Source organism: Festucalex cinctus, chromosome 3 (genome assembly GCF_051991245.1).
Source record: "Festucalex cinctus isolate MCC-2025b chromosome 3, RoL_Fcin_1.0, whole genome shotgun sequence".
Lineage (NCBI taxonomy): Eukaryota > Metazoa > Chordata > Actinopteri > Syngnathiformes > Syngnathidae > Festucalex > Festucalex cinctus.
The window spans coordinates 26,732,031-26,757,354 of NC_135413.1; the positions used below are offsets into that span (position 1 = coordinate 26,732,031).

A 25,324-nucleotide genomic window follows, 5' to 3' on the forward strand; every position below is an offset into this window, starting at 1 on the left:
CAGTGTCTCCTCACATCTATTTAGTAACCTTTGAAACACAACATGCCATTAAAGCACAATTTTATGGAGATTTTACCGTATTGGAGCACCTGTTTGAACCATAACCCCCCTCATTTGGCTTGATTTTGGTACGTTCAACTACTAGCTTGTCGTTACAGAAAGGGGTTGGCGCTTTACGAGCAATGTGCCTCTGTTTGTAAACCGCCCAGGAAATGCACTATACGTTAAAAGTACATTGTTCTTTTAAGTTCTCTTTGAAGATATTTATCAGAGGTCAATGATTTAATGGTGTTCATTGTGGTAATTTGACGTTCATACTAACCTTGTTAACACTTATGTGATACTGATTACTAATTCGTCCATTTTCTTTCTATACTGAATAAATATTGTTTCTTCAGTGTAGAAACAAAATGGACGAATTAGTGCTTTTAGTGCTTTTGGTGTACGGCATTCTTCCCTTAGGGAAGAATCATCCGCAATGTACAGTAGACCTATTTCTTAGGGGTTCAAGATAAATGTTCATGATACATGTTCATGACTTTATGTTTTTTGCATCTCATGCTTTGGTTTCATTTTCATATGGCCTAAACACTGAAAAGCACTGACACTCCGGCCCGGTTCGAGCCCCACTCCTGGCCCTCAACTTCCTCTTGTGAACTCAACTCAACTTTATTTATAAAGCGCTTTAAGAACAGGCATTGCTGTATACAAAGTGCTGTCCATAAAACGTAAATCGGTTGTGCAGTCAAGAATAAGGTAACAAAACAAGAACAAAGCAAACATTTTGAAGTGCATATACAAGTTTTTTTTTTTTAATTAAGTAAATACATTTTACATCAGTAAATTAATAAGGAGTAGGTGAGTGAATAAAGAAAGAAAGAAAGAAAGAAAGAAAGAAAGAAAGAAAGAAAGAAAGAAAGAAAAGTGAGGGTTTATCGATACCTACCAGTAATTGTGGTAGGACAAGTCATTCAGGGTTTTGTTTTGTTTGTTTTTTCCCCCTGACATTTGAGATCTTACTTTCACTTTTGGAAGTTACGCTCTGTTTAAGTTGGGGACAGGTGTGGCCGTGGCAGAAATCGACATTAGATGTTCTTGTCATCTAAAGACCACAAATGCTTTAGCTTCTTCCACATCAAACTTATGAGTTTGACGCTTAATTGTCAGTATAAAAAAAAAAAAAAAGTATTTTTGCCTTGAAGGAAGTATGGTCCATTCTTATTTCCGACCAAGCTAGTCATAAGATAAAGTGCAGTGAGCAAAAAAGATCACTTTGCCTGGAGGAAGTGCAGTATGAAAACTGTCCTTCATTCGCAACAAACCATGAATGAACATTAATTTAGTAGTGTTTGCTGAAAGCTGACAATATTGACATTTTTAAATGCCTAAACCAAACAAAAATATTTACTTTATCGGAACAAATGAAGTGGACAAACTTTGGATAGGAAGATTGTGTTCTAACTATATAACTAATTAAGCAATGAAAAAAAATAGGCTTATAATTTGTGGTACTAACAAAAAAAAAAAAATGCTTAACTCACTGTACATGCGATCAAAACAACTCTTTTATAGAATAAGTGCTCACTAACTAGTCCAAGTTTTGTCCTTAGATAATATCAGCTTTGGCGAATATCCACATGATTATTCATCAGCAGCACCATTAACACCGTGATGATCCGTTCATCAGTTTTTGTTTGTCAAAACAGTGTTGATGGTACACAGTGTCGAGAAGCTGCTGTTTTGATTCAGCCATGACCACAAAACACACACAAGCGGGTCACAGGTGATGTCTCGCTAACGTCCCCCCCCCCCCCCCCCCCCCCCCCCGTTGAATAGTTGATGGCGTGCTTGTGACTTTGGTAACATGAAGCTCATGGAAAGTTGAAGGGTATTGTTTTACACCACGCGTCACAGATACGCTACCTCTCAGCCAATGGGGAAAACCCTGTTACGGAAGCAATGAATCAATGAATGAATGAGTCAATCAGTCATGTGACGCTGCCTCTCACTGACATCTTTGCAAAATGATTTACATCTTATATAAAATAGAAAATTAAAATCACAATTCAACGGGGTGACCAGAAGTAATTTATTCCACTGACATGGCCACATTTGTAGAACTACAAAAGGTGACCTAAAAGTTTTCTTCCCTGTCATGTGGGAAATAAAATAGGACATAGTGGCCATATGTTCTTTTACCCTGACATGTCCACAGCTCGACATAATCCACAGTTTAGTAACTACAGAATGACATTTGCGGTCCAGATGCCGTCTTTTAAACTGATATGTCGACATTTTAAGGAACTACATACAGCATAGGTTGATAATTTTTTTTTCACCACAAACATCCGGACAATATCCTGTAGTATCACTTTGATTCAAAGGAGGCATCGGTGAGCAACTACAAAGTGTTGTCTAAAACATCACACGTGTTTACTCACAATACTTTTCTATTCTATCAAAAAAAAAAAAAAAAAAAGCGACAACATCCTGTCCTGGTGGTCCCGAGCTTTGATGGCGTTGATTATTTAGAATATCATTGTGGCACAATAAACTTTGGAGTCGTGAGACCTTGCGGAGAACAAGGTCTTTTCATGTCTTCTAGGAAGCCTGCGAGCACGGCGCTATTGTGATAAAGGTCAAAAAACACAAATTATATCTGCGTGTTGTGTCTTTTTGTTTGGACTTCCACGGATACTTTAGGTTGTTTTTCCCTCTGTCGGAGAATTCCCAAAATGACACCCCAATGCGCTAGTTGGACACGTAATGTTTGCGTCCCCAATCTCTCATGTATTGTACAATTTTGATTTTTTTTTTAAAGGGGTTTTGTTGTATACGGGAAATATAATTTAGAGTTACAAACTTTCAATTATTTTCATGTTTTGCTTCTGTATGTGTTATGATCTGAGGTTGGATCCCAAAAGCGCAGACACAAATAAGATTTTAACTCTTTATTTGCATAACATCGAGAGGCATAGAACAGAAGGAACAGAAGGTAATAATCCGACAAACACACACTTCTCGGTTTGGCTTAAATAGACAGTGAATTGATCGGATTGGCTGTGGCTAGACACCAGGAGCGTTTGACGTCAGAGCGGCTAGGTTAACGGCTACAGAAAACCCTTGGGCAGTAAAAACCGGCTATTCAAACACCACCATTGACGGGTGTAATCTGCTGTGCAAATCTGTGGCTCGCCGTTGTCTGACCGCTGTCTGCAGCGCCTGCACTCGGACAAAAGCCGCGTACACCTTGCCCGGCGAGAACTAATTGGAGCGGACAAGGCTTGCTGATGGAGGCGTTTTTACCGATTTAACTTGCTCCACAGAGCTAACCAAACGTAAACCACTGAAGTTGTGCTATGACCCGAGTGGACATTTACCATACACTTGTGCTCACAGTAATGGAAGCCAGTAAAGCTCAAAATCCGTTACATCTGTGTTGCATGGAGTTCACCTGAAGCAAACTACTATTTCAGCCAAGTCAAGTCTTCATAGTATTACTGTAATCACTGAATTATTTGAATGCATACACACTTTTATTAGTTCCTTGTTCTTAATGTCATCTTGTGTTGTGTTGTAAACTGTGTTGAAACTAACTTTTTGCTCCCATGTATGTCATTTAAATTGTAACTTTTCGCTGCCTCTTGACCAAGACTCCCTTTAAAAGCTGGTTTTTAATCTCAATTGGACGTTCCTGGTTAATGGTAAATCAATAAATACATTATTCAAGTACATTATGTGCAGTGCAGACTATACTGAGCAGGAACAGGTGCAGGGCTGTTTAATGTCATGGCTTGAAGTAAAAGACAATGTTCCGGTTGCTTTTGTTTCCATGAATCCGCACTAGACACGCCGTTCCCCGCCGTGTGAAAGGCCGAGGAAGGAGACTGGGTTCCTTGCGGAGGGCCCCGGTGGGAATGCGGACGGGAAAAGCAGCGTAGGCCCGCTGGAATCTCCTCAAAGTCAAATTCAGCACAAGTGCAAAGTCTTCGCTGCGGGAGAGGGGAACTGGGGGGAAAAGTCTGCATTGTTCACAGTACCATTTTTGTTTTGTTGTTGTTATCGTCTTGTGATTCTCACCTACAGTCATGACCCGCGTCTGGCCCACCACAATGACCACACAAGCACACAATTCATCATTGTAGCAGGACAAAAGGCCACAACAAGTTGTCAAAAGGATTGCTTCATGTTGAGTGTAATATTTTTTCCCACAACATTTCTATATGATTTTAATCAATGCAAAATCTGAGCAGTTTTCATGTGAGGAACCACATTTTGAAACTTCAAAATCGACACCACAGGCCATGTGATAAGTGTGATAATGGCCCCTGAACACATTCTGAGTGGCCCCTAATTTCCACCTTTCCCCAAAACAATTTTTTTCTTTGTAAAAAAAACAAAAACATCAGCAAACATTTTTTTTGTCTATTTATTTATTTATTTATTCATTTATTTATTTTAAAATAAGGGGCCACTCAGAATGTGGTCAAGGGTCGCAGTTGCCCATGCGTCCTTGCCTCTATAACTTTAAAATTTCATCCAGTAAGTATACTATTTTTATAGGAGTTAAAATGTGGAATTTCAAGTAGCCTATTACTCCCCTATAACGTAGTGTTTCTCAATGTTTATTACACCAAGGCGACCCCCCAAAAAAAAGAAAAAAAAAAAGTGATGGCATTCCACGAAACGTCACAAAATTGGATACACAGGTTCAATTATGTACCTTTTGCCATCTAGTGGAAGAACTGTTAATTGTTCTGCGGTCGCATTTTAATCACAGTCAGAAATCTTAAGCCAGTTAAGCCTTCTCTAGCCTTTATTTGATATTGTAAAAATGTATATAGAAATTATTTTCTCAGCCCTCTTATGTATTTGCGTAAAAATTGCCAAGCTCCCCTTTAGCCCCAGAGAGAAAAAAAATAAATCCTGGAGCCGTGCCTGAGTGTATTTTGGTGGCCTACACCAGTATATACTGTAATACTTAAATTAAAAAATAAATAAATAAATAAATACATAAAATAAAAAATAAATTAAAAAAAACATAGGAAATGAATTGTTTAATAAAAGCGGAAATGTATCATAATAAATAATCACTAAGCAAATTGATTTATATAAAATTTTAAAAATATAGACTTCCCTTTCCCCCATCCCTGTAGGCCATAATGAATATTTGCAGGGTTTTTTTGTTGTTGTTGTTGTTTTTTTTTTTTGCGCAATTTGTCCCCTCCACTGTTCCGTAAATTCCCATTTCTATATAAATATTTTTAAATTCATCACAGGATTATATTGAATATATTTTCTGTTATAGGAAAATAGACGCCCCATATAGTACAGATATTATATTCACATTTTACGTAAAATGTCCTTTCGGTTTTCCGTAGCGGCCACTGTTTCTATGGTAACAGTAACTCGTGGACGTGGAAGTAAACGTTTGTTAACGAAGGTAAAATTGCGCGCCAAATGCCATTTTACGTGATGAGACAGCAAATGTGACAATTAATCATAGACTTGCCGGTTGTGGCACAACTTTTAATCAATTTTTGGCAGCTAAATGTGTGCTCGTCATGTGAAAAGTAGTCGACAATCAGCGTCTCAACATGTCGGAGGTGCTTCTCCCTTCTTCTGACACGGAGGAAGACGCCACTGAAGAGTCTGAAGAGGAGGTTGGTGTTAAGTATTTTGAAGCACGTTTATTTGTTTACTTGAGAAGTTTTCAAGGTTAGTGGTTCATGTGGGTGCTAGCATAAAGGCAAATGGAAGGTGAAGGTGGTCTAAAAGCAGGTACAGGAGTATGCACTTTTGAAATCAGCTTATTTGCTGGACGAAGAATGTATAGAAGGAAGAATAAGGAGGCAAGTAAAGAAGGAAGCCAGGAGGGATGGAAGGAAACAAGGATATTTGATGGAAAGAAGGATGGAAGAAAAGAAAGATGTTTGGAAGGGTGGGAAATGAAAAGAAATCTAATCTAATATTTTGAAAGTCTGATGTTACTAAAACAACACACAAACAATATTTTGAGACTATCGCCCATTTTGTGAATTCAGGCCTTGAATGAGATCCCGGCATCACTGCTCAGCTACTTTGAGGCCTCCAGAAGGCGAGCGGCAGCTTGTGAGAAGCTTATTTTGGAGGATCTTGAATGTACGAATTCAACTTCATTTTCTATACAAACCACAATAATCGATTTCTGAGCTTCTATATCTCCCTTGACAATAAATGATGCTGTATGTGTGTTCTCAGATCTGACTGCAGCACAATGCAATGAACGAGCAATGCAAGAAAATTTGACTTTGGTAGACAAGGACACAAGGGCAATAAATGAGATGGTAATTTTTTGTACATATACAGAGAAATTTCAGTTTATCTTACATCTACTGTAACCCATGTAAACATGATATTAGCCATCATGCTGTTACTCATGGAAAAGTAAGTATACTTGGCTTACACTACTAAGTCCACAGTTTATGTACTCATATCTGATCTAGTATTTCCCAACCTTCATTAACCCAAGGCACATATTTTACACACGGAAACTCTGACAACACAGCACCAAAAAAGTCATAAAAAGTGTATGAACTGAAATAATGATGATTTCACCTCACTCATAAATGTACTTCGAGTGAAATTCAGCGTTAGTTGGATACAAAGCTCATGCACTAATATTTAATTATTCTGCTTGTCAATATATTTCGCTTGCATAATAGTTGAACAAAAATATGTTTGCTCTGCAGGCAGACACATCTGATGAACAAAATGAAGACAACAGCGCCTCCTCTGGCAGTCACGCAGATGAACAAGAGTTTTCAGCTGTGCCCTACGACAGGCAAGGTACAATGCTGCAGGACTGTCAACGGTCGCAAGGCGGCGCCACAATACTAGCTTTGTGTCTTAACTCACTTGACATGCTTTTTTTTATTATTTTTTTTATTTTTTATTTTTTTAGATGCGGGTGTGAGTGAACTCCAGCAGGACATGGAGTGTAGGAGACGAGCGGAACAAGACTTTGAGGAGGAGCTGCAGAGGATGATGGAGGTGGAAAAGGTGAGTTTGAGAGAGTCTTTGAGGTGAATCCAGGAGCAAAGTCTTGTGTTTTTGATTTGCAGCTGCGTCAGCGGGAGGCTGATACGATGGAGTTAAAGGCTCAGGAAGAGCTTGAGCGGGAGTTCCGGCATCAACAGGTTGGTCTCGTCGAGAAGAACGAAGAAGTGAATATTTGAAAGCATGATGTCAACTATTTGGGTATGAAAGTTTCACAGAAAATGTATTTATGATATATCGGTCCAACAGGAGCTTCTCAATGACATGAAGAGACGAGTGGAGCAAGAGGTGAAAAAGAGAGAAGAGGAACAGAGGTGCATGGCGCAACGACAGAAAGAAGAGGAGGAAGAGGAAAAGAAGAGAAAGAGGCAAAACGAAGAGAGGCGGCAAAGGGTAGAGAGGAAACTGAAGGAGGAGGAGGAGAAGAGGAAAGAGGCAGAGAGGAAGCAAATAGAGGCGGAGGATGAGAGGAGGAAGAAAGAGGAAGATGACAAAAGGAGGAAAGAAACAGAAAAAAAACTGAAAGATGAAGTGGAAATGACTCAGAGCAAGGAGGAAGATGACAATAAAATGAAGCAGATAGAGGAAGAAGACAAAAAGAAAATGAAAAGGGAGGAAGTTGAAGCTTGGATGGACGAGACAGAGGAAGAGGAAAGGATGAAGAGGGAGGAAGAAGAAGAGCGGCAAAAGCAAATGCAAAAAGAAATGAGGATGGAAAAGGAGGAAGGCAAGAGGCGGAATAAAGCAGATGGGAAACTGAAGGAAGAAAACCAAATAATGAGGAAGCAAAAGGAAAAGAAGGAAAAAGTGGAGGAAGAGGAAGTCTGGAGAATCAAGATGGGGGGAGTGGAAAAAAGGGAAGAGGAGGAGGAAGAGGAAATAAACCAGGAGGAAAGGGAAAAGAGGAAAAAGAGCATAAAAGTGATGCAAATAGAAAAAGAGGTCATGAGAAAGCAGGAGGAAAAGAACGAGAGGAGCAAAAAGGAAGTGAGCGGTCGACTACAGGAGGAGGAAAAGAGGAGACCGGTGGATAAAGAGGAGAGTGGGAAGAAAGAAACAAAGGGGAACCAAACTGAAGAAGAGGAAATGAGGGAACAAGAATCTGTAAAGAAAGAAGAAGAGGAAAAGAGGAGGAAAGGGGAAGAAGAAGAAAAGATGCACAAACAAATAGAAGAAGAAGTTGATAAGAGGGTGACAGTGGAAGTGAAAGAACTGGAGCAAGAGGGAGAGAAAAAGAGGCAGAGAAGGAGAATAAAGGAGCAGGAGGAAGAGGGGATGAAAAAGATGGAGTTCACTCAGAATAAAGAAAAGAAAAAGAAGACTGAGGATGAAGATGGGAGGATGAAGAGAGACGAAGCGGAAATAAGGAGCCCGGAAATTGAGGAAGGGGAAATGAGGGGAAAAGAGGTGGTGAGGAAAAAGGAGGAGGAAACAAAAATAAAGGAAAGAGAGGAAAAAAGGAGCATAGAGGTAGACAGAATGAGCAAAGAAAAAACCAGGAACGAAGACGACATGATGAGGACCAATGAAGAAGAGGAGCGATGGAGGGAGGGAAAGGAAGAGCAGCGAACTGAGGAAGTTGAAAAGAAGAAGCAGAGTGAGGAAGTAGAGAAAAGTAGCGACTTACAAAGAAAATGGAGGAAGAGTGTTGGCAAAGACATAAGGACGTTGAATGAGCTGAAGAAAAAGGAGTCAGAGGTGAGGAACACGACAGGTGAAAATGAGAAGGTACTGGAGGAGGAGAAGGGGGAGGAGCAAAGGTTGAAGCAGGAGGATGAAAAGACGAGCAGGAGGTGGGAGGAAGAGGAGAGAAGGAACAAGCAAAAGAGGGACGAGAGGACAGGGAAGAATGAAGAGAATGAAGAACCTTTGAGGAAAAACCAAAGAGAAAGGGACTCGAGAAACTCCAGAAATGAAACGGGCAAGAATATCCAGGAGAACATTGACATGAACATCCAACAGAATATCAGTGAGAACATCCGACTGAACTTCCATGGGAACATCAATCAAAACATCCAAGAGAACATTCATGAGAACATCAATAAGAAGAACATACCCCAGAACAGTCATCAGCATATCCCTGAGAACTTTCAGGAGAACGCCCATGAGAACCACCATTATAATATTCAGGAGAACATTCATCAGACCGTCCACAAGAACAATCACCGGAACCCCTCATGCCAAACCTGTCTTTCCCAGGTCATGGGTCAGAGGAGACTTTCTTGGATGAAAGTACGCGTCCTCTGGTCGGAAATGCAGAACAGGTGCAGGCGGCGAAGTTCGGTCGGGTCCAGGAGAGAGTCCAGGAGCTCCGGCCAGGACGGCAACCTTCCTCCGCTTTGTACCGAAATGCTGCTACGAGCTGCAGGCAGGCGCTCCCTGCAGGAGGTATGCCAATGAAGTCCTGTTTCCACCAAGACAAGCACTTGAATTTGTAGTAAAAAAACAAAACAAAACAAAATTCCGCTTTATACAAAAATTCATTTTTGCGCTTTTGCCATTTACACAGAATCCAATGAAACCAAACTACCTCAAAAGGCACGTTGGTGCTTTTCACACAACATAAAATTTCATGCAGCGTCTCTCAAGGAATCCAAGGATACTTATAAAAGTATGTAATAGCAAACTGATGACACCCTTTTGTGTCTTCCAGGTAACCATCTTGGTTCTGGAGGACTTGCCAGGCTGCAGTTTGTCCACTCTGGCTCAGTGCGCAGGACTCCAGTCTCTCACGTTGAGAAGATGTGGGCTGAAAGTCTTGGAAGGAATCGGCCAGTTAGCGGACCTTTACTACATCGACGTGCAGGTGAGTGCTTGGTTGGCCATCTTATATGGCGTCCATTTTGTCAAGGCAACGATCTCAGTTGTTTTTTTTGTTTTTTTTCTTCGGGACAGGAAAACAACATCTCAAGGATGGACTGCGAGAATATGACTGGTCTGAGAGTTCTCAAGATGAGCCACAATCAACTGACGTTCATTCACGGCCTAAGTGGTGCAGAGAACTTGAATGTTCTAGAACTTTCACACAACTCCATTACACGTGTTGGTAAACACATTTTTTTTTGCTTGTTTCAATTTTGCAAATAGAAAGGTTAGGAAAAATCTTGGGTCCACCTTCATTCAGATTAGCAAACAAGTCTACCTTTGCCCCTTTTTCACCACTCCACAAACCTTAGTTAACACAAGTTAACTATTTGCATGCTTCATTCAAACTTATCACCAACAAGCTAATAGCAATTGTAATTATTTCCATACCGAGCCAAGTGAATCGTAAAAAGCTGATTATTTGTATCTTTACAAAGGCAAAGTCTTTGATACAACTTGCGGAATTGTGCAGGTTTACTCTGCCTAATGAAGTGTACTGAGTGTGTGCAAGATTAACAAAAGTTAAACATTTTTATAGTTACTTTGTGACATTTTGATAATGTTTTAACTCGATTAGTTTATTGGGTCCAGCTTTTGGCGAGCAATGTCTACAATTCTCCATGAGGGGGCAGTATTACGATAAGTATGCCACTAATTTGCTCACCATTGCAAGATGACCAGCAGTGGACTAACTGACTTCTTGCCCCATTGAAAATGTAATTTAAAATAAAATCCCACATTGATTTTCATTTAACTCAATACTACTGGCTGTCAATATTTAATTTTTCATTTTGATTTTATTTTATTTTTGTAGGTCTCAAACACGAACAGCAATAAAAACATAACAAAGGAAAGAAAAAAAAAGCACAATATGATAAAATGCAAGTTTGAGAAGGGGGAAAATCCACTTATCACAAAGACATACATAAATAATTCAATACATTTTAGAAGACGACAAGAAGTTTAAGAATAATTTGTGCAACAAATTGCGTTACTTATTCCCATTTAAAGCATTCAGCAAAATTCCACCCCATTTTCGCTGAGATGATAACTGTGTCACCATCGATGACTTTCCCGTCTTCTAGCTGGCCTAGGCCCTTTGAGGAGACTCCAGCGCTTGTCTCTGGACCACAATCAGCTCGTTAGCACAAAAGGCCTGAGGGACGTCTGCACCCTGCTGCACCTCGACTGCTCCCACAATCACCTGGCTGGCGTGGTGGGTCTGGAGAGTAACGTTCTGCTTCGCACGCTGGACCTGACCTCCAACGGCCTCACCGAGGTATTATTTGCCAATATCTTGCGGTATCCTTTGTATTTCAGATGCATTTTAAATTGTTTTTAATCACAATTAAAATAAATATAATATATTACGAAAAATTAAAAGTAATTAATATTTTTAAATATAATTAAATATAATTTAGAAAATCATTTATATCAAATATTATTTTAACATTTCTGCAATTTTCAAAGCAGGATTTGAAAATATTGTAAACCAAAAATAAACTACCATATGTATTATAATTTTAAAAAACAAAACAAAACCACTAAGATAAGTAAGTCTGTGGCAAACATTTACATAACTATAATTGGAAAAAATCAAGTTTTTCTGTGGTAAAAATTAAAATAAATGAATGTGGGGGGGGGGTTGATATAGTGGTCTAAAAATAAAGTGGTTTAAATTAGTAAATAATTGTTGTTTATTTAATGAGACTGTATGCAGAATAAACTACGTAATTTTACAATGATGTAGCAATTGGGGGAAAAAAAAAAAAAGTATAAAATGAATGTTAAAGCAATAATCGGGCAATAGTGTCATTCCAAGCAATTAACAAGACAAACACAAGAACATATATTAGCGGTCTAATTACTTAACGAAACAGTGCTTTTCTGCCCGGCTGGGCCGTCTGACATTGATGGATGGACCCCACTTAGCAGCAGCGCGCTAACGTTGTTGTAACCCCCCCGTGCGAGCCTGTCGTTAAGTGACAACTGGGCTGTGTTTCTTCCACTCCAGCCGCCCGCTCTGCACGACCACGTCCTCCTCGGGGAGCTGCACATGGACGACAACAGCTTGGCCTCCCTGAGCCGCCTTCTCGCTGCCTCGTGGCTGCCACACTTGCACACGCTCACGCTGGCGCATAACAGGTAAACTATACTGGGATGGAGAATAACACATTCACTAAGTTACAAGTTTGTTTTTTTTGTTGTTGTTTTTTTGCCATTACAAAGATACCGTAATAGTGTTTATTAGGTATTAATTGAACAATGTGAAGGTTTCATTCATAGCATGGTATTTTTAAATTTAAGAAATTAAGAGTATTTTTTTTTGTGTTGTGTTTTTTTTTAATCAAATTTAAATAACAGCAAGTCTACCAACAGATGGTTTTGCGTTTATTATACAAATTTTAGTAAATTTTCAGAAAATTCTAATATTGTGATGAAGTCCATTATTTTCTGTAATGCAATTAATTAAGCAAAAATGCCATACATTCTGGATTCATTACAAATCAACTGAAATATTGCAAGCCTTTTATTGTTTTAATATTGCTGATTATGGCTTTTTTTTTTTTTACTTGGTCTGAGGAAATATTCTAATATTTTGAGCTAGGATATTTGAGTTTCCTTAAGCTGTAAGCCATAATCAGCAATATTAAAATAATGAAAAGGCTTGCAATATTTCAGTTGATTTGTAATGAATCCAGAATGTATGGCATTTTTTCTAAATTGCATTACAGAAAATAAAGAACTTTATCACAATATTAAGATTTTCTGAGACAGTCCTGTAGTAGAGTCCTAATGTAGTTTTCTATTGCCGACATGAAAGTGAAGGCACAGTTTTTGCATTGGGTCTCATTAGACTGTGTACCTAATAAAGTGTCCAGCGACATTGGCTAGCTTATCTATCTGCGGTATTATGAAAGTGTGTTCCTTTGTGTGTTCAAGGCTCACGCAACTGCCTGACATGTCTGTTGCCGTATCACTAACTAACCTGGACCTGCGTTTTAACTGTTTGTCAGGTAATTAAGCTTTAGAATGCAAGTAATTTACGTGGTCCATTTCTCCCCCCGAATAAGCATAAATTGTCTCGTAGATTTGCAGAACGTGTGCCACAGCCTGGAAGGATGCTGTTCCCTAGATGAGGTGCACCTCGCTGGGAATCCTCTCCAGCGGGAGAGCAGCTGGAGGTGAAAAGACGCCGTTAAAAACATTGGACACGCAGTGAAAAATCACCTGCGCCCCATCAGGGTGATTTGTCAAAGCGGCACATTCCTGAAATTTCCCTTTGGGATCAATGAAGTATCGAGCGGCATGCCAACTGGCGGTCCACCGCGTGCTGCTGCCGATGTTCTGTGGAACATGCAGTGTCTTTCCTTATCCCTCGAATTATTCCAGTCTCTCAAATAACCGCAACATTCCGACATTCTCTTGTACTTTCCAGCATTAGTGCTGTATTCGTGCCACCGTACACGGACACCCGTCGAGCTTGAGGAAAAAGTAGGGTATTGTGTGAATGCTGAACAGCAAGTTCCAGATTTAAATCATCCTTCCATATTTCTCTACTTTTTTATTTGTTATTCAAACCATTCCCATTTCCTAATGTTTAGCATATTCAGCATATCTACTAAGCTATCACTTTGCCCGAATTACCACTTTTTTTCAATCGCCTACATTTTCTAAGACCATTCAGAAATTTTGCACCTAATGCTTCCACAAATCTAATCCGTTTAAAACCATTACCACTTGAAAATGGTCAACGCATTCTGACCATCTTGGGAATTATTTTTCACGAAAAATTCATATTACACAATTTTACACTAAAATTCCCAAAATTAGAGATATTTTATATTTATGTTTACGTTCCATTACATTTACCTCCTTGCTCCATATTTCTCAACTGATTTAAACCATTCCAACTTCAAAATGTTCAATTCATTCAGTTACATTCAGGTTACTATTTTGCTATATTTTAGCAACTGCTAGCATGTTAGCATTTGAACAGTTGTCATTACAAGATACAAGATGTAAAATCCCTATTGATCACGCTGATTTTCTATAGTTCAGCATTTTTACACTCTTCACATTCTACCGTACATTTCACTTAATTTCACTTGATTTATGTCATTTTAGTTCTTTGTCATCTCCTCACCATTGAAGCGCAATTTCTACAGAAATTGCATTTTCAAGTTTTCTATGAGTTTATATTGTAAATATGCACAGAGCGCTTCTATGGGCGTCTCTTGGTGACCCAAAACTGATTCACAACCATTCTGTAATGGCAGCAGGTCCAAAACAAGCTAAAGTAAACTTGAATTTCCTGCCAAAAAAGCCATTAATGCTTGGCTTAGGGATAATTGTGTTACGGATTTTTGTCTCTAAGAGCAAACTGGAGGAGCCAAACACAAGCGGTGCGACTTTGCTCAAGGATTCCAACCCTTTAGTGTTTTAAAGTAGACATCTTATGCAATGTTTTCCACCATTTAAAATAGTTCCCTGGTGTCTTAATAAGTCCTCTCTGACATTCTTCTGTTAAAAATCAACAGAGGATTAAAGAATTACAGAACACTTAACCTTAATTGTAACATCTCGACTTTTTTTTTTTTGGGGGGGGGGGGGCTTCAGTCTCATGCAAATGCCAAGAACAGCTTTTGTTACCATGACAACTGGGATGGCGCTAGGCTGCTGTGATGGATTCATAGACCACATTTACTAATACCCCAAATAGTCGGTGTTAATTCACGCTAACAGATCGTATGCGCTGTTGGCAACAGGTGTAAAAGTGGTGGAGACTGTTGTATTTAAGAAGTTCTTATGCTTTTTTTAGGTTCTGTATTTGGGAGAGAAAATGACGCTTGGAAGTGTTAGTGGAAAAGGCAAACATATTTCTGACTTACAGAAATGAAATCAATCGCTCCTATATTTTTGTGGAAGTATTTGCATAAAAGCCATGTTAAACCTGTGTAACATTACATTTAAAATTTGTGACAACATGCCTGGATGGAAATCTGCTGTGCGAGAGACCATCGCTCATTGTCCTTGTACGCTAAAATAAGCCTGTCAGGCGATATAGCATGACTCCTTCTTGTGACTGGCTCCAGGGTCAGCCGCTAGATCATTCAGAAATTGTAAAATTGCATTGCTGAGCAGCAAAAAAGTTGCCATACTTTTTGTTTCTGGTACTTTCAAAAATGTTTACACAAGAAATGAATCACTAGAAATTAATCTATTTGCAGAAAAAACAAAATTAAGTGTGCAGCAATTTTGAGCATTTGAAAAATACTGGGCGCACCCATTTAAAAGATTTTTTTTTTAATTATTATTGTTATTATTATTGTTATTATTATTTAAATGGTCAACTTAATGTTTGTAAATGTTTAAATTGCAACTTTAGGCAGTTTTGAATATTTTTACGTTAGGCGTCCATTATTCATTTTGCTAGCTAGGGTTCACTGTACAAAAAATCATAAATTAGATTTTCCATAATATGACCCCTTTAAAATGTGGAAAACGTAATGGCTAGCTTCCCCCCCCTTGCGATGAACTCAAAGTGACCTCCTCCGTTGCCTAAAAGTGGAATTTACACTTTGTATTTCCACTCGTCTGTCTTTCATCCAGAGCCAGCGAAAACAGTGACAAGCGTTAGGAATCTCATCACCGCAGAAGAAAACACTGATCCCGATAAATTTAGCTTCCACGGCTTTCTGGAGGAAAGTCCTTGCGTTGTGAAATATGGTAAGAGGGAGGATGTGGATGATATGCAGCAGTTTGCGAAAGTCTTAGATGTGTTGTTTTAACAATACGATGCTAAGTAGGGTGTCACTCAGGAAAGTGCGGACCTCCTGGTAAAAAAAGGATATTTGTTTGTCATCTATTTGTCATTCGTTTGTAAGCGAGCAGGCAACTTCCTGGTTTGTGGAGAATGGCCGACAGATGGGCGCCACCATTATAATATAGTATAGTTACCTGCATTGTAACATTATCGTTATTGTAGGCAAAAAATGTGATATTGTATCACAAGTTACAAATCAAAATTTAAGACTGAAACCAAAATTGAAAATTTCAGGAATTAGATTTTCTATTTTTCCTTTGTCCTAAAAATGGTCACTTTTTAATTATTACATATTTTTATCCAGATCCTCACCACAATTTGAATGGCTTCCATTGAGAAAGGAAATCCATTTTCATATCTGTCTTGTGATTTTGTGTTTTTCATTTTTTTTTTTTTTTTGTCCAACCAACTGGCGCACTCCCCACCTCAGTGAGCTCATATGAGGACGGAGAGGGTTTTATTTATTTAGATTTGGTGCACCGTTTGAAGAGTGCCAGACAACGTGCCCGCAGGCACGCAACAGAATCCCGATCTGTGTCAGCGAGACAAAAACGCAGTCGGTTCATGGCAGACGACAGCGAGCTGTCAATCACCAGCACTGAGGAAGTTCTTTAAAAAAAAAAAAACATATTGTGTTTAAAGTTGTTGAACATAAAGTAGCCTTTAACAAAAAAAATTTAAAACCCGCCCCATCTAAATCTTTTTTAAAAAGTCTATTCAATTATGCGAACATTTAATGTAAAAGAAATAGATTTCTGGCAGGCCACCCAGCACCCAGATTCATATTCAATCTGTTTATTTGGCAATATTTTTTATTATTATTATTTTTTAAACATTTTCAATCACAAACACACACTGAGAGCATCCATTTTGTCCAATGACGTTAAAAACGTAGACCCATAAAAGTAGTACAGTCTCCTGAAAAGAAACCCATTCAAAAGTATTAGCAAGTTTTCCGAAAAAGATCATAGCCGAAGGAGTCGCTGTTTTATAAATATATCGAATTTTCTGATTGGCTTATCTTTAGTGAACATGGGACTGAAATATCCACAAAACATTCCTGAACACATCTCATCCTATGTGGCTCTGAGAATCCTTTTTGAACATCTCTGTTGTTTATCGTGTTTAAAAAAAAAAACACGTTTCTCGCCGGAGGGTGTTTTTTTTTTTTTTTTTTTTTTTTTTTAAATCATATTATTATTCTTGACGTTCCCCAGCGTCCCGCGCATTTCTAGCTCCACATATTCCCACATTTGGACGGCCCGGAAAAGTCTGTTTCTCTGTCTGGCAGATAGTTGGGATTCCTCTGCTCGGACATCCTTAGCCTCGGGCCGCCATATCAGCACCCCCCCCACCCACATGCTCTGCCACTCAGCGGGTCCTTTGCCCTCACAAGACCCTGCTACTTAACTAACAACACTTGTTAGATTTTTCTACAAGTGCACAACTACTTTTTGTGCGTGTGTCACCGGTATTACTATTCTCATAAAACATACACTTATCCCAGACGGACAAATTGACTGTATAAAGAGAATAGGACATGTTACCATTTTTGGTTACTGGAAACCCAAATGCCCCATTAATACACCCACCTAAATTGTTACCTAAAAACTGAAATAGTAATTACATGAAATATAATTCAAAAGTTATATTCGGTGTGAAAATCGCTGAGTAACTTGAAATGCAATATTATCATGATATTTTGCCAATATTGTTCATGATTCTAGCTGATCTAAATTTATATGTTGGAACAAAATCAATCTATGAAGATATCCATCCATCCATCCATCTTCTTCCGCTTATCCGGGGTCGGGTCGCGGGGGCAGCAGCTTCAGGAGGGAAACCCAGACTTCCCTCTCCCCAGCCACTTCAACCAGCTCCTCCGGTGGGATCCCAAGGCGTTCCCAGGCCAGCCGAGAGACATAGTCTCTCCAGCGTGTCCTGGGTCGTCCCCGGGGCCTCCCACCGGTGGGACATGCCCGGAACACCTCCCCAGGGAGGCGTCCAGGAGGCATCCGAACCAGATGCCCGAGCCACCTCAGCTGGCTCCTCTCAACGCGGAGGAGCAGTGGCTCGACTCTGAGTCCCTCCCGGATGACCGAGCTTCTCACCCTATCTCTAAGGGAGAGCCCGGACACCCTGCGGAGGAAACTCATTTCGGCCGCTTGTATCCGGGATCTCGTTCTTTCGGTCACGACCCACAGCTCGTGACCATAGGTGAGGGTTGGAACGTAGATCGACCGGTAAATCGAGAGCTTTGCCTTTTGGCTCAGCTCTTTCTTCACCACGACGGACCGATACAGAGTCCGCATCACTGCAGACGCTGCACCGATCCGCCTGTCGATCTCCCGCTCCATCCTACCCTCACTCGTGAACAAGACCCCAAGATACTTGAACTCCTCCACTTGGGGCAGGATCTCATCCCCGACCTGAAGACGACACTCCACCCTTTTCCGACTGAGGACCATGGTCTCGGATTTGGAGGTGCTGATCCTCATCCCAGCCGCTTCACACTCGGCTGCGAACCGCTCCAGTGAGAGCTGAAGGTCCCGGCCTGATGAAGCCAACAGCACCACATCATCTGCAAAGAGCAGAGATGCAATGCTGAGGCCACCAAACCGGAACCCCTCCACTCCTCGGCTGCGCCTAGAAATTCTGTCCATAAAAGTTATGAACAGAATCGGTGACAAAGGGCAACCTTGGCGGAGTCCAACCCTCACCGGAAACGAATCCGACTTACTGCCGGCAATGCGGACCAAACTCTGGCAATGGTCGTACAGGGACCGAACAGCCCGTAACAAGGGGCCCGGCACCCCGTACTCCCGAAGCACCCCCCACAGAACTCCCCGAGGGACACGGTCGAACGCCTTCTCCAGATCCACAAAACACATGTGGACTGGTTGAGCGAACTCCCACGCACCCTCGAGGATCCTGCGGAGGGTGTAGAGCTGGTCCACTGTTCCACGGCCAGGACGAAAACCACACTGCTCCTCCTGGATCCGAGATTCGACCTCCCGACGGACCCTCCTCTCCAGCACCCCTGAATAGACCTTACCAGGGAGGCTGAGGAGTGTGATCCCTCTGTAGTTGGAACACACCCTCCGGTCCCCCTTCTTAAAAAGGGGGACCACCACCCCGGCCTGCCAATCCAGAGGCACTGTCCCCGATGTCCACGCGATGTTGTAGAGGCGTGTCAACCACGACAGCCCCACAACATCCAGAGTCTTTAGGAACTCCGGGCGGATCTCATCCACCCCCGGGGCCCTGCCACCGAGGAGCTTTCCAACCACCTCAGTGACTTCGACCCCAGAGATAGGAGAGCCCACCCCAGAGTCCCCAGACTCTGCTTCCTCAAAAGGAGACGTGTTGGTGGAATTGAGGAGGTCTTCGAAGTATTCCCCCCACCGCTTCACGACGTCCCGAGTCGAGGTCAGCAGCACCCCATCGCCACTATACACAGTGTTAATGGTGCACTGCTTTCCTCTCCTGAGACGCCGGATGGTGGACCAGAATTTCCTCGAAGCCGTCCGGAAGTCGTTTTCCATGGCCTCACCGAACTCCTCCCATGTCCGAGTTTTTGCCTCAGCAACCGCCGAAGCCGCGTTCCGCTTGGCCATCCGGTACCTGTCAGCTGCCTCCGGAGTCCGACAGGCCAAAAAGGCCCGATAGGACTCCTTCTTCAGCTTGACGGCATCCTTTACCGCTGGTGTCCACCAGCGGGTTCGAGGATTACCGCCGCGACAGGCACCGACCACCTTACGGCCACAGCTCCGATCGGCCGCCTCAACAATGGAGGCGCGGAACATGGTCCATTCGGACTCAATGTCCCCCACCTCCCCCGAGACAAGGGAGAAGCTCTGCCGGAGGTGGGCATTGAAACTCTTTCTGACAGGGGATTCCGCCAGACGTTCCCAGCAAACCCTCACAATACGTTTGGGTCTGCCAGGTCGGACCGGCATCTTCCCCCACCATCGGAGCCAACACACCACCAGGTGGTGATCAGTTGACAGCTCCGCCCCTCTCTTCACCCGAGTGTCCAAAACATGCGGCCGCAAATCCGATGACACGACTACAAAGTCGATCATCGAACTGCGGCCTAGGGTGTCCTGGTGCCAAGTGCACATATGGACACCCTTATGCCTGAACATGGTGTTCGTTATGGACAAACCGTGACGAGCACAGAAGTCCAATAACAGAACACCGCTCGGGTTCCGATCAGGGGGGCCGTTCCTCCCAATCACGCCCCTCCAGGTCTCACTGTCATTCCCCACGTGAGCGTTGAAGTCCCCCAGCAGGACGAGGGAGTCCCCAGAGGGAGCGCTCTCCAGCACACCCTCCACGGACTCCAAGAAGGGTGGGTACTCTGAGCTGCTGTTTGGTGCATATGCACAAACAACAGTCAGGACCCGTCCCCCCACCCGAAGGCGGAGGGAGGCTACCCTCTCGTCCACCGGGGTAAACCCCAACGTACAGGCGCCGAGCCGGGGGGCAATAAGTATGCCCACACCTGCTCTGCGCCTCACACCGTGGGCAACTCCAGAGTGGAAGAGAGTCCAACCCCTCTCAAGAGGACTGGTACCAGAGCCCAAGCCGTGTGTGGAGGCGAGTCCGACTATGTCTAGTCGGAACTTCTCGGCCTCGCACACCAGCTCGGGCTCCTTCCCTGCCAGAGAGGTGACATTCCATGTCCCAAGAGCCAGCTTCTGTAGCCGGGGGTCGGTCCGCCAAGGTCTCCTCCCTTGGCCGCCACCCAGCCCACACTGCACCCGACCCCTTTGGCCCCTCCCACCGGTGGTGAGCCCGTGGGAAGAGGGACCCACGTTGCCCCTTCGGGCTGTGCCCGGCCGGGCCCCATGGGTGCAGGCCCGGCCACCAGGCGCTCGCCAGCGAGCCCCGCCTCCAGGCCTGGCTCCAGAGGGGGGCCCCGGTGACCCGCGTCCGGGCGAGGGAAACGCGTCTCCAAAATTTTTAATCATCATAGGGGTCTTCTGAGCCGTTCTTAGTCTGGCCCCTCACCTAGGACCTGTTTGCCATGGGTGACCCTGCCAGGGGCATAAAGCCCCAGACAACATAGCTCCTAGGATCATTGCGACACGCAAACCCCTCCACCACGTTAAGGTGCCGGCTCACGGAGGGGTCTATGAAGATACTTCACCAGATATACTGTCTGCAACTGATAACAAAATAAAAAAATAATTTAATATTAAATATTAATAAAAATAAATGTTAAAGTTAATATTTACTTACTTCATTATTTTTCCATGTACAATTAATACCTTTAAAGAGTAATTTTTCAACTTGCTGTCGACTGATGATGACATCACCTGTGCTGAGGAAGTAGGTAATGGCCAATCATGGCTCACCTGTTTTCTGTGTTTGGTCAATAAACTGAGCCATGATTGGTCGTTACTTACTTCCTCAAAACAGGTGATGTCATCATCCGTTGACAGCAAACAGAAAAATTACTTTTTAAAGATATTAATTGTACGTGAAAAATAATGAAGTTACATCATTAATTATAGACAAAATGTAAACTTTTTACTACTGAAAATGGCTCAGAGTCAAATATCCCTAAAATACTGAGATTGTATTGCAAGTTAAAAATTATAGGGTTCCTAAGTAGGCGTTTCAAAGTTTGTCCCCAGTGTTGAGTGAAACTGGTGTTGGGGGGCACATTTTGGGGGGCTTATTATTTATCTTTTCTTTTTTTATTTTTTTTATTATTGTGAATCCTCGAAATGATCATCAAACTTAGCAATTAACTGTCACACATTGGGTCTGTTATACCTGCTTCCAAATGGAGCTTATTTGCCTACTGTATGACACCTGTTGTTCGCCCCCCTCCAAATTGCTTCTTCAAACCAAAATGGCTGACTTCCTCTTTAGTGTTGCTCCTTGTGGCTTTTTAGTCATCAGGCTATGATAGATACATTATGTTCACCCAATTTTGTTTCATTCAGGGAAACAGGTGACAAATTGTTTTCCAGGGAAAACTACTGAGTGAGTTTTGGGCGGGGTCATGTTCCGATCCCTAAAAATATACATACATTTTCACCAAGATAGATAGATGACCAAGTTTTCTCTTGTTGTCAGATGCACGCTACAGACAGCAGTGTCCAGTTTGAGGACGATCGATGGAACAAATGCAGACGTCCACCTGACGCACTCGGCTGTTGCTCAGCAGATGGACTCGACCTCGGACGGTCTCCTCAGCTTGATTCGGACGCAACGTCAGCAAATTAGCGATTTACAGCAGCAGCAGCGCATCGAGCAGCTCAGGTATGTCGATGTAAGGTGCTGGCCTTGCCTGAAAAGACACAGTAAGGCTGCCGTTTTGGTTTGACAAAGCAATTTTGCCCATTTTCGGAGCTCTTTCAAAGATGACCTCCTCGAGATTGTGTCCAATTGCTACCAAATTTGAAGTATGTATACTAAATAGACCGTAAATTGAGAAGCATTTGGCTTTTCGGCACTGTGTAATTGGAAGAATTCACCCCCTAAAGCCAGTTTCACTTAGCACCACAAAATTTGGTATCATGAGTAGATAAAAAAAAATAAAAAATCTAAAAAAAAACATGCGGATCATCTGCATTTATGGTTTGACGTGGCCATTTTAGGTTCATTTTGCTCATGCCAGGGGTCCTTCAAAGTCAGACTCCTCGGGGACATGTATGTTTGGCTACCAAATTAGAATTTGAATTTGTGTTGTGAAATATTTTAGTGTTTGTGATTGTCTGTGGGTTGAGCGGGGCGCCGAAGTTTTGATGACACGTGTGTAAAATAGGACGCTAATGCTTAAATTAACGGTAATTTTGGGGGGAAACAAAGACTCAACAATGTCAATCTTGAGTCATGCCTGTCATGAGTTTGCTGTGATTCCAACTTTTACTTCCTGGTAGTATGCTGACCCTTGTCGCCGTAGAGTATAAACTTTTTATGTTTTTTTGTAGTGGTGTCAGGTGATGAAATTTTTTAAAATTGTAATTAAACACATGACTTCAATAGTTAACTGACGATTAATTGCAAATTTTATATCTGTTCTAAATCCATCCATCCATTTTCTTAGCCGCTTTTCCTCACAAGGGTCGCGGGGGTGCTGGAGCCTATCCCAGCGGGCTTCGGGCAATAGGCGGGGTACACCCTGAACCGGTTGACAGGCAATCCAGGTATCTGTTCTAAATGTACAATAAAATATTTTTTCTAAGTTTTCATCCTCTTGTTAATGCAACAGTAGAATTTTTTTTAAACTATTAGAAATATGGCTGCATCTTTTAGTCATTCATCCAGTAATTTCATAATAATTAATCAAATTGAGTTAAAATTAAAAAGATGTGCTGTACTGTAAAAAACGAGTGTGATATTGATTTGCATTGAGATCATCTTTCTGCCACTAGATGGCATAATTGCATTTGGAAGACACTGGTGACAGCTCAGTGCATTTTTCTTTTCATACTAAGAGCTATCTAATCTTTAACATGAAGTAAATTGTGAAATTCTGCACATTTTAAAATTTTTAAAATACAACTTGACCCCAGTCTCCACAAATATATGCATTATTATTACATTTATTACTGCTAAATTTTGACATGGACGTGTCTGCTGCGTTGCGACTGGAATTCCCCCATTACAGGCTTTCCAAGTAAGCGCATGTTTACAAAAAATAATAGCGTTAAACGCACTAATTTTGGCACCTCTTTTTTTGTAACTATTAGTGCTAGGAATCCTAAAAGTGATAATTTGGTAGCTGACTTTACCAGGTAATCAAGTAGTGCAGCAAGCAACAAACAAATTGGGTGGCACAAAGGACACCTTATCTTTTTATTCTCATCTTGAGAGACCCTCGAGCCGGTCAGGAATGTCGGGTTACCTTCTTGTTATGTCTGATGCACAGGGTGTAGCGAGCCTTAAGACAACGTTCATCTATTTTCACAAGGCCTTCCACGTCGCGGTGCTCCTCGGACCACCAAGGCTTTAAAAAACGGCGCTCAACTTTCCACTGGTCTTCGTGACCCATCCAAATTACGGCCGCACAAAAGATGAAAAGTGGCGTCGACGACTCCCACAGGTCACGCTGAGGACTGTTGTGGCTTGAGGGAGGCCGGTGGCGTTGTTCACCCCACCCAGTGTGCCCTCTACTCCCCTCTGGCCACTGGACAATGAGCCAGTTTGTGGTCTTTGCAGAGAACAGCGCCGGCCATTTAACCCCTGGCCTGACCCGGTGTCACTGCAAGGCTTATAGACGAGCTTGAGCGCATTGCCTACACGGCCGTCCAGTAAAGGTGGAGGGGAACCATGGGGTCTGGCGGGGGTACGGTTTCACAACTTTGCCCGACAGGATGCAGGATGAAAGAGCGCTTGTAGACAATATCACTTTTACTTTTAAAAGTCGGTGCACGCAAGACTGCTGCAAAGTGGTCCAATATGTTGGACCCATACTTGAAAAATACAGTGAAGACGTGTAAAACTAGAAGGCGGAAGGTTCACAAAAAGGCTGTTCTCGTGAAAAATAGATAAGGGGTTCCCAGATTTGGCTGTGCGTATCTGTGGGGGTGCGTGAGCATTCACGTTGCTCTACTCCCCCAATCCATCCCAATTTTGATTGTTCAATACAATTGTTAATCAGTTTTGCGGCTGATTTGGATCAGATTAGGAGTTTTGTAGTACAAGCTCTAGAATTCACCTGAAATGGCTGCTTCAATCCAAAATGGCAGACTTCTTGTTGAATTCTGTTTTATGCATCCTGTTACAATAGACATGTCCACCTAATTTTATGGTAGTGATAAACCAATTTGGGGGTTTTTCAAGGCCGATATTGATATTGATTATTCGTAGTCAAGAAGACCGATAACCGATATTTCAAGCCGATATTCATATGCAGTAACAGACAAAATATTACCATCAACATTTTAAAAATGTTCTTTTTCTTTTCATTTTAAACATATAAAGAATTGACAGGTTTTACTATTGTAAATAAAGTTTTCCAAGATTTCAGAATTTCTTTTTTATTTTATTTTATTATTTTTTTTATTTTTAAAAATAAAAAGTGTAGGGAGTTCCCAGCGTCAGCATCATTTTTTTTTATTTTTTTTTTTAATAAAGTGGAAATTTAAATAAATCCATAAATGTATTTTGGGTTTTGTCAGAATTCGTAAAATGTTTCAAAAGACTTTTGCAGACAGGGAAAATCGAAATGTCTTTGCGACAAGTAAAAACTGTTTGTGAACATCTTTAAAATCCTAATGAAACACCCTAAATTCGCTACGTTCGCAAACATTCACCTCTCAGTGAGAGACCAGCTTTATCGGCATTTAGATTCCTAAAAAAGCCGATGTCTATATTTGTCAAAATGCTAAATATTGGCACCAATAATCAGCCCTGCCAATAATTGGTCTATTCCTAATTTATCTGTGTAATTGGTGTCTGGAACTCTTTTCTTTTTTAACTTTCCAAAAATCCTCAAAATGTGACAAATTTAACACGATGCTCTGCCGAAGTAAGATGCTGTAGGTGTGCCAGGTGTGTCAAACTCATTTTTGTTGCTGGCCACGTCGTAATTCGTTTTGACTGTGAACCCACATAGACGTATGATCGCCT

The 25,324-nt window shown here is 41.8% G+C and overlaps 1 protein-coding gene across 5 annotated transcripts in view; it reads left to right on the plus strand.

Moving 5' to 3' along the window:
- Positions 1-5,204: 5,204 nt before the first annotated feature.
- The window catches only part of lrriq1 (leucine-rich repeats and IQ motif containing 1), a 38,318-nt gene continuing 18,198 nt past the window's right edge, over positions 5,205-25,324 (plus strand). For 2 of the 5 annotated variants that reach the window (XM_077517193.1, XM_077517195.1), the window contains exons 1-14: positions 5,205-5,663; positions 6,045-6,141; positions 6,241-6,326; positions 6,732-6,828; positions 6,944-7,041; positions 7,104-7,178; positions 7,288-9,426; positions 9,692-9,844; positions 9,934-10,084; positions 10,989-11,182; positions 11,918-12,048; positions 12,847-12,920; positions 12,995-13,088; positions 21,824-22,009. In XM_077517193.1, the coding sequence (XP_077373319.1) occupies positions 5,598-5,663; positions 6,045-6,141; positions 6,241-6,326; positions 6,732-6,828; positions 6,944-7,041; positions 7,104-7,178; positions 7,288-9,426; positions 9,692-9,844; positions 9,934-10,084; positions 10,989-11,182; positions 11,918-12,048; positions 12,847-12,920; positions 12,995-13,088; positions 21,824-22,009 (3,641 nt within the window). In that variant the 5' untranslated portion in view covers positions 5,205-5,597. Of the gene's footprint in view, positions 5,664-5,917; positions 5,942-6,044; positions 6,142-6,240; positions 6,327-6,731; positions 6,829-6,943; positions 7,042-7,103; positions 7,206-7,287; positions 9,427-9,691; positions 9,845-9,933; positions 10,085-10,988; positions 11,183-11,917; positions 12,049-12,846; positions 12,921-12,994; positions 13,089-21,823; positions 22,010-25,324 lie in introns of those variants that run through there. The other 3 variants (XM_077517191.1, XM_077517192.1, XM_077517194.1) reach the window with 3 other exon arrangements.